At 49.6% G+C, this 9741-nt stretch overlaps 1 protein-coding gene across 1 annotated transcript in view; it reads right to left on the reverse strand.

Moving 5' to 3' along the window:
• The window catches only part of ELMOD3 (ELMO domain containing 3), a 14361-nt gene extending 4971 nt beyond the window's left edge, over window positions 1-9390 (reverse strand). Inside the window, exons 1-8 of the mRNA XM_025212820.1 lie at window positions 9002-9390; window positions 8125-8202; window positions 7020-7089; window positions 5890-5952; window positions 5416-5507; window positions 4930-5098; window positions 3567-3689; window positions 1086-1281 (exon numbers count right to left, since the gene is read on the reverse strand). Coding sequence (XP_025068605.1) covers window positions 1086-1281; window positions 3567-3689; window positions 4930-5098; window positions 5416-5507; window positions 5890-5952; window positions 7020-7089; window positions 8125-8202; window positions 9002-9088 — 878 coding nt within the window. The 5' untranslated portion in view covers window positions 9089-9390. The remainder of the gene's footprint in view (window positions 1-1085; window positions 1282-3566; window positions 3690-4929; window positions 5099-5415; window positions 5508-5889; window positions 5953-7019; window positions 7090-8124; window positions 8203-9001) is intronic.
• Between the last annotated feature and the right edge of the window lie 351 nt (window positions 9391-9741).

A 9741-nucleotide genomic window follows, 5' to 3' on the forward strand; every position in this document is an offset into this window, starting at 1 on the left:
CACAGAATGGGAAATTCTGTGAAAGGAAGAGCACTTGATCAGTTCTTAAGAATAAAGCCCATCTTCCCCTTAGCACTTTGGAAGTGCCTGTCCTCCAGTCTCATCATAATCACAGACAGGCCCAATGCCAGAAGCCTAGATAATGTACATTCTTGGGAGCATGAACTGCATTTTACTTAGTGTTTGTACAGCACCCCACACAACAGAGTTATGGGTCTCTGACTGGAGCTTCTAGGCCCTACCGCAGTACAAGCACTATGAGGAATAAGACTCTCATCAATCTACCATCATACTGGGCCATGCTCAAATAGCCCTTAGCCCATTTAGTTGCAGAACTTGAATCCCCTACAACTAAATGCGAGGTTGGCTGCACTCATTCTCATCATCCCATCCAGGCATTGCCCCATTCAATGCAGAAGACAGAGGTTAGCTAGTGCCAACCAATCACACTTGGGCCAGACCCTGTAATCAGATCAAGTTGTCAATTTGTGAAATTCAGCCCCTATGGAGACTGTGTATTGCTGTGCTGGGACTGCCTATGAGCTGTGCTGGTGGAAGCTCTACTCCCAGGCAGGATCACCCACACTGGGCTGCTTAGAAAGCAGAGGGCAGACAAAAACCGAGCTTCCCAAATACCTTCAGATTTGCGTGATGGGCGAGGGACTGGTCATCTCAATCAGTCAAGGAACACTCTTGTCCCCAAAATGTTGGAAAGATCCTGCTTGTCTCATTTCTATAACAGAGCTACTAATCTAGATCTGGGGCTTGGTCCTAGCATTTGCTTTGGGCCTGTATCGAATCCCTTGCCCCAACAGAGCAGGTAACCATGGATGTAAAATGGCTGGTGGCTTACATGCAGCACTGGGAAAGCTTTGTAGGCAAGAATTATCTGACTGCTGGGACAAGTCACCAAAGGAGACTGTGGAATGATCACCAACAGATTTATTCTGGGCCCAGAGTAGTCTCCTGCTATCAGGGATGGTCAAATAACATGTTGTCATTATGAGAAACTGGATGCAGCAGAGAATCAGACCTCTAAATACCTTTCCTATCAGCCAAAGTAAAGTAGAGTTGTGTGTGATTCTTACCCTTCCCTGAGGCTTATAACAATTAAATAAATACCCACCCAGAGGTAAAGGAAGGGACATGCCTGCATACTGTGTTGAGACAGCTTGAAAATGTCTTGGGCAAGCAAGAATGTCTGAGGGTCCATTACAAAGTACAAGACTTGCATCAAGCTGAGCATGCCTGTCCCACGCAGGTCTGTCCCAGGATCCAGACCTTGAGAAAAAAGTCAGACAGGAAGTGAGCTGAAATACTGCACAAATATGGCTTGAGGCTCTCTGAGCACAGCCCTTGCTCACAGCAGGCCTGTTTCTGGGACCTGTGTAAATTCTGACAACTCCCTACCCTTCCCTTTCATTAAGGAAATTTTCCCAGCCCTGGCAAAAAGAACCTATTGGAACTTGCTTTGGGAGGAGGAGGAAATGGGGCACAGAGGAGGAAATGGGGAACAGAGCCCTGCCTCATTAGGGGGTGTCAGCTCTGATCCAGCCCCTACTGAAAAAAGAACTTATACATTGGAACTTGCTTGAATTTGCAGCCAGCTTGCAACAATAGCTCCATTGTGAGCAGCCTCACAGAATTTGCATTTTTCCTACAGACCACTGAATTCAGCATTTCTGCCATGGAATTCACCATTCAGTTGTGACTGGGCACCCAACATGCTGTGTTATTTCTCTGCCCTGCCAGGACCTGCCTGCCACAGTTTCTTGCTTTCTAGTTTCCCTGCCCCAGAGGGCAGCAAACTGGCTTCCAGCATACCATTCTTCTGTAGCCGGACAGCAAAGTGGTCAAGACTATCCTCCTTTTAATCTGCCTCCTACTCCTGCAGCCTGGCTTTCCCCTCCAGTGGGCTTGGGCCCAAGCCTGTGCCAGGATGCTCGTCAGTCACTGTACTGTTTCAAGAGTTTATAGTGACTATCAGAGGATTATGAGAAATGCACGCAGACACTACAAGGAGGGAGACCAAACAGGTGATTCTAAATTGGTGCCTTTGTGTGACTTTGTTTCTACCATGACTAAAAGGCAGATAGATTTTACTGTTTAAAGGGAATGTCCTAGGTTTCTTTAATGCTTGATTATTATATTACAAATTCCTCTCTTCTTACCTATTTTCCCTGGTAGATTCTGGACAACCAGAGACCAAACACTGATTTTTTACAAAAGGACCCACTGAACTCTTCAAAGGAATTCAATGACTCTACAGAACCAAAAAACTTTTCATTAACTGGCACTGCAGTAACCCTAAGGAATTCAAGCAGCCTACAGAAAGCCTGTGTTATTTGCATTGATCCTGTACAACAATGTAAATTACATTGGGATCCAGGTCAGATATTGTACTGCTATGCTGGGGCAGCACACACAGCAGGTAGCTATTACTGCTCCTTACATCAGGGGAGCAAACAGCCTGTTTACTTTAAGCAAATGTCTACCCTGGAATGAAAGTGAACAAGTGACACCTATTCCAGTATAACTTACATCAACAGAGTCTTGCGTTTTAGTATTGTGCACAAGATGAGCTAGCTGAAGACTACCAGGGAGCATCTCTAGCCTATTCCCCAAAATGTGCACATTTTTAAAAATACTTTAAAAGTGCCTAGTCCCCAAAACCAGCAAAGCAGACAAGGTCAAAGGAAACCAACTAGCTAGTCAGATATCAAGGAATTCATCTCTGACACTGAGAACTGATCTGTTTGCAGTCACTGCATCCAGCAGAACTACAACACGTGAATTAGCTGCAGACGCAGCATTGATTGGCAAGTTACTTCTGAAGTCACTCAAGAATTCCCAGAGTTACTGACCCAAGCTTGTCACTCGCCCACCAATTACAGACTGCCATCATTAACAGCTTCATTAAAGCTTAACTTCTTCAAAAACAGCCGGTGCCCAGAATTTCAATGAGTCTGAAATCCTGAGAAGTCTGTTGTTCCATTGTTCAAATCATTTGTGACACAGAAAGAATGGACAGAGAAGCTACGTTTTAAAGGGCCAGGCTTTTGATTAAGCAAAATCTATAAACTGATAAAAACAGATTCAATTAAAAATTCCTTCATAGGCAAGTTCTGTAAATTTGAGGGGAATACACTGCATTCTCCTGACAGGAAAAAAAAAGAAGCTAAATCCATGCTTTTAACACCCTGACTGGAACATGGCCATAGAGTCGCTTCCAAACATAATAATAAACACTAAGAACACACTAACAAACAGCAATGGCAGACCAAGAACAGCTGCTTAATCAGCTCTGCCAGTGGCAGCTTGTTGCACCAGTCATCAGAGGGAGATTAGTAGCTATATGCCAGTGGTAACAACATCAGCTGGCATGTCAGCACCTGGCACTCCAGCTGCTGCACTGGTGACAACTGGTCCAGTGCCTGGTGACAGCTGCATAGTGAAAGACGTGCATCCAAAACCCTTTGACTTAGTGCTGCCTGGGGTATAGATGAGACCTTCCCTCAGAGCTCTGTACCAAAGGCCCCCAAACTCCTCTCTCTACTACCCCGTACCCTGAAAGCCGAGCTCCTCCCAGTGGGCTCCATAGCATGGACAACCAAATCTGGAGCCTGTCAGCTTCTTGTAGATAGTTTGCAGGATCCTCATATGCACCTTCTCATTATTATCCAAGCCACCTGCAGAGAAAACATCCATCATCTGTCTGCAACATTCAGCATCCCCCTTCTCTAATGAACCACAGTGGAAACTTGACAAAAAATTGAGGGTTAAATAAATTAAGTCAGATTCCAACTAGAAACAAAACCCAACCACAGTCACAAACTGCATGTTTCAGCCTGTACTGATGCTTACTGGAAAAAGTGTCACAGGTGAAAATGTCCCAGACACATAAAGGCTTTCACTTGAACAAACCCAGCTGTCAGAGAGATGAAGGGATGAAACACAAAAGGAAAGGCTTTTCCCCATAATGCAAGATCTACCTGTGGAACTCGCAGGCAGGCTTCACAAAGAGAATGGGACCTTTTTAGGATAACAAGAGCATCCAGTCCAAGCAGAAAGGATTAGAGGAAGCTGCTAGATTTAAAAAAGAGGAACTTCCAGCCTCCAGGGCAGAAGCCAACTTCAAATCAGATGGGGTTTGAGACACTCCCTGTATGCAGTTTAACTACCTACAGCAGGATGTCTTGCTCCTTTCCATGAAGCAGCTGACACAGGCCACTGATGAAGAGGAGATACTGCTGCAACTGCTGTGGCAATGTTTGTGATTCTGGGACAATAGATAATTATATGATGCAAGTGGCAGGACAGATCAGAGCACCGAACCCAAGTCTCCAAAGTCTCAGGCTGGCATCCTATCCCCTGGACTGTCCTTCTCCGATTTATTGCATCAGCTGAGAAACACCCAGCTCTGTAGCCGCTGAAAACCCTGACAAGATCTCCTCAGGAGCTTGATATATCTAAGACATAAATATATGTCTATATACCTATTCATCCAACGTCCAAATTCTAATGCTTTCAGACAAGGTGTTACTGACTCAGGGACTAGCCAATGTCAGGTTTGCTGCACAGGAAAGAAGCTCATGTGGGAATGGGGAAACAGGGGACGCAAGCAGTTGCCAACAAGGAAGAAAGCACATGCAACAAGATACCCAGGCCAGAGTGTATATGACGGCACAATGCTCCAGGATATCAGGTAAGGGGGAGGGAGATGGTGGGAATCATCATGTAGCGATTCACAGAATCATACAAAATTAGGATAGGAAAGACCTCAGGAGGTCTCATCTAGTCCAACCACCTGCTCAAAGTAGGACCAACCCCAACTATATCCCAGCCAAGGCTTTGTCTAACCAGGTCTTAAAAACCTCCAAGGATGGAGAAGCATTTGGGCAGAGCCTTTCCCTGGCAAGAAGTACTCACACTGGGCAATCGCAAAAGCCAAGTCCCGCTCAGCTTGCAGCTGCTGATGGAGGCGTGGTGGGCCACAGAAGCAGTGGCCCACAGCAGACAGCCCTCGCCTTTGCAGTGTTAAGAAGAAGTGGACCACAGCAGACAGCCCTCGCCTTTGCAGTGTTGGCTGGATTCTTTTCTGAGGAGAGAACAACACATAGAAAGGGGAATCAGGAGGGAAACAAGCAGCGCAGCCTCCTTGGCCTCATCTGGAAGAAAAACATATTAGCAAATCCTGTACATACAAATAAACAGGAGAATAGGAGGGCAGACGGGTCTGGGAGGACTAATTGGATGGGGAAGAAGCTGAGGTAAAATGTGACAGGACTCTCTTAGACAGCCTGAGTTTCAGCCTCAGTCACTTCATATCTCTGTGCCTTAATAAAACACTCCCTGAGCTTTCCTGGGGCCCAGAGATAGGGACACAAAGGTAAATGTCATCTGCACCCTCCATACCCGGCACTCAGTGAGGTCGGCCGTCTGGAAGTACTGCAGCGCTTCGTTGAAGGAGATCAGGGTGACAGGACTTGCTGAATTGTCCACCGTCCCTGCAGACAGGAAGAGAGGACAGGTTAGTCTGGGAATGGAGTCCCCAAGGTGCTGCTCCTGTTCTGGTGAAAGGCCTGTTCTGAAGTAATGATAGATGCACACTCCATGCCCAAGCCAAACCAGTGACTCAGGGTACAGGCGTGCCTTCAAGCACGTCTCTTCAATCTCCTTATATGCTTGTTGATACCAGAGGATAGCTGAGACTTCACTCTAGAGGGGTCTGTGTGTGGTGGACACAGGCCACCCTGCTGTCTCCTCCCCTGTTCTATCCCCTTCACTCACACATCCCAGTCTCCTTACCCAGCTGGCAGCAGCCTCTGAGGTCCCAGTGTGAGACTTAGTCCCCTCATATTGTGTGACAGTTATTGTACTTATCCATACCTGACTGGATAGCTTCCAAAGCCTCCCATTCTTCCTGGGCCCGCAGCACCTCTTCGCTGGGGTCTGGTTAGAGGGAGACACCAACGCAGTTAGTTACAGCAAGAAACCTCAGGCTACATGACTGTCTTGTTTCCTTACCTGCTTGCAAACCATGCAGGTAAACACCACTCCAGCTCCCATGACCTCTGGGGACCCCATTTCCCTCTCCATTCCATCTACTCTTTTGTTAGACATCCCGAGGTAATGCTGAGCAACAGGAACTTCCTCGATGATCTCCCTCCCTGCCTCCTGCCCTGACTATGGGGTGTCAGGTCTAGACTGGAGCAAACCCAACTGTTCTGATACAGCAGATACCAACAGATACTAGGGGGCTCTGGGATGAGGTCTTTCTAAGGTGGGAGGCTGTGGGTAAAATCCACTCCCTATCACATGGTTGCATGTGAGCCCATAGTGCAAGACACCTGCAAGGCAGCTAAGGGTGGAAGGGTCCTGACCCCACCACACACCTGAGGAGTGATCACACTACATCCACACTCCCCAGGGGCCTAGCTGCTCTGCTCATCCACTGAGGCCAGTGCCTCACAGACATGCTAGGCACACAGTCAGCAGGGGGCATTCCTCAGAGCCTTTCCAGGTGTCTGCCATCCACTCTGGATCACTGAAAAAGCACAGCTCCAAGTACATGGACAAACACTCTGCTTGGATTCTGTAACTTGGGAGAGGCCTGGATTCATGGGAACTATAATAAGGACCCCACATCATACCCTACACAGATTCCACAGATAGACCTGCCACAGGCACAGCATTCCAGCTGGGAAACAAACAGTCACAGAAGGGAGACGCTTGTTCAGTGAATAGAGAGAGAGGCAGGACATTGCTGTGGTGATACAGAGCCACATCTGGCCCACATATCAGGGAAAGACTTTCTGGGCAGGTTGAAATACTTGGGTACAAATCACCAGGCTCGTGCCAATCAGATATGTCCCAGTGTAGAGAGAATCTGGTTGTGCCCATCAAGAGACTGTATTTACTTTGCAGACAGTGGGCTGTGACAATGATACAGCATGCAAGCCACGTGCAGCCTTGCACAACCAAAGGACACTAAAAGGGGGAGTTCAGCTAGAGTTTACCAGCTTCTGTAAGTCCACTGGCTTCTTCTGACAGAGCCTGCAACAGCCCATTCTGTTTCAGCATCGAGATCTAAGCAGAGACACACAAACAGACAGGTGCAGTTAGGAAGGGCCATGCTGTTTATGCCTCCTCTTGGGCTGAATAACACCTCCCTATGTGAGGTCTCCCTGGGGCCACAACCACCCGCTCTCACCTTAGCATGCACTAGTTTTGTTACATCACCATCACCACTGAATCTGGCTGAAGCCTGAAGTCACACTACATGCGTGGGGGTGGTCAGGGAAATTAGAGGCACCCTCTGAGGGTTTTCTAGGGCTGTCACAGTGTGATGCTCTCTCCCTCTGTACCAGGCACCAGACTCTCAACAGTGTCTCCTGCCAACTACACAGCCTTCCTGGTTTACACTCCAAGTCAGAAAACCACAGCAAGTACCCAGCCCACCTGCTGCACGTTTTCTGAGCAACCCTAGGCCAAACCTGCCTGGATTCACCCCCTGCAAGACAAGTAGTAAGAGGAATGAGTGAGCAAGTCAAGGCGCTAAGGTCCCTGCCTCCCCACCATGAGTAGAGATCTCAGGAAAGGAGGTGGGTTGCTCTCCACAGACAAGCTGGCAGGGGAATGGGAGACCTCGTTATGATGGTGGAAAGAGAAGTGAGGCCATCCACAGGGATAGATACAGGAGGGCTGACAGAACTACGTAAGCCTGATATCACACTGGGGCACATGACAGCAGGCTTGCTTTTTGTAACCATTACTGTTCCAGGGCTCAAAGCCAGCACCGCACTCACTTGCTGCTATGTGCATTGGTAGTTAACCCCAGCAATGAACAACAGCTTCAGGGTGCTACCGTGGCTTGTCATGCAGCCATAATCAAAACAACTGCGCTTGTGACCACAGGTTCCAGCGTGTACACAATCTGCTCTATCTTGTAAACACACATGTAGAAAGTAGTTGTGCCAGACAACCCCTGGCATAACGCTCCAGAAAGGACTTCATATTCCCTTCATATTCCACAAACACTTTAGGCTGGTCTCCACGTGACATTTAGATCCTAGCTCTGAGTTTCAGGCTATTGAAAAGCATGAAGGAGCCTGGGATACACACAGGTACGAATTTGACAGCTGGAAGGAAAACATCTTGCTCTTCAGACCGCTCGATGTCTGGGGTGCGTTGGTTCATGCCCTGCAGGAAACAAGGCAGCCACAGTCACAAGGGAACCCAGTCCATCGCCTCCCAAAGAGGCCTGAGCTGTCAGCGTTGCACGTGTGGCCCCACTGAAGGGTGCGGTTGGTGTGGGGCTCCTCACTCTTCACTTCAAACACAGCACAGCCACAAACACACAGTGGGTTGTTTCTAAGGCAGGCTAGCTAAGCAGAAAGGCTTCGGGGGCTGCCCTGCTCCAGGACTTGGCTTTCTTTCGAGTCTACCTAATCTCTGTCTCCAGGCCTCTGGTTCCCAGTGCAATACACAGTCCCAGGGCTCAGAGCTGGGCAGCATGCACCATGGCAGGGCATCCACGCAAGCTCGAACCACAATGGGGGGATGCCAGCCTCCCACCGCCAAAACCGAACATGCTCCCACGTGCCAGAGAGATGCCCCTTTGACTAAATCCCCTGGGCCAAGTCTGGCGACCAACAAGGGAGTGGCCAGAGCCCTTCGGAAACTGGCTGCAAGCCCATTTTGGCAGCGCGACAGCCACCCAGGCCAGGGATCGTGTCACACCCCAGGACCTGATGGAGCGGCAAGGATCAGGGCAGGGGGCACCTCTCTTGCTGGCTGCAGCCCAAGCCGGGGGGGGGGGGGGGGGGGGGGGGCAGCAGGGCAATGCCAGGAAAGGACCCAGGAATCCCCAAGGCAGGGTGGTGCCAAGGCCCTCCTCCGCCTCCACCCCTACCCCAGTCCCCAAATCCGGCCACTCCCACCCCCAGGCTCCCCTGCCCCTGGATCCACGCACACCCTCCCTACCCACGCTCCTCCTGACCTTTGACCCCCCCCCCCGGAAATCCAAGAGCCGAGGGGTTACCGCCCTTGCACTCCAACCTGCGCTCCCTCCCCGTGCAGAGCGCATGCGCGCCGCCTACTGGGAGCTGTAGTTCCAGCCCCAACCCCGCGCCTACATCTCCCAGGAGCCACCGCGGCTATGGAAAGCGAGGGTGGGCAATCCGCAGTGAACGCAAGAGCTTCGCCCCTCTCCCAAGGAGGAGGGGATGGTGCAGAGGGCTTTGCTTGTTGTCCCTCATCCCCCCTGCCCTGCTTTTGCCCCTCACTCCTGACCCACAGTACCCCATATCCTGCCAGGGTGTGCGGGGACACCCCCTCCTCCAGACTCCAAACCTACAGCCCCCCACACCTTCACAAATAATTCCCCCCCCCACACACACAAACACTCTTCAAAAATAGCATCTCATGATTTGCATTCCAAATCTCTTGATTTTTAAGAGTTTGTTTCGTGATTTTTGACACGATGGGGTTGGCAATACTGCATCTCTCACTGCACATCAGAGCTGCCTTTGAACTAGCTAGTGCGGGTCCTGCTAACAGCGCGGCTACAGAGTTCAGCGTGAGCAGACAAAAGGCTAAGAAAAATGCTCCAGCAATTAGCCTGCAGCCAACTCTGTGCTACCTGTGGCTGTACCACCAGCCATCCCTAATCTAGCACGCTTAAAAGTTAACTTCAGTACATCTATGCAAGACACAGCAGGGACAGCAGAAGAGATGTAT

The sequence above is a fragment of the Alligator sinensis genome, unplaced genomic scaffold (assembly GCF_000455745.1).
Source record: "Alligator sinensis unplaced genomic scaffold, ASM45574v1 scaffold453_1, whole genome shotgun sequence".
Classification (NCBI taxonomy): Eukaryota; Metazoa; Chordata; order Crocodylia; family Alligatoridae; genus Alligator; species Alligator sinensis.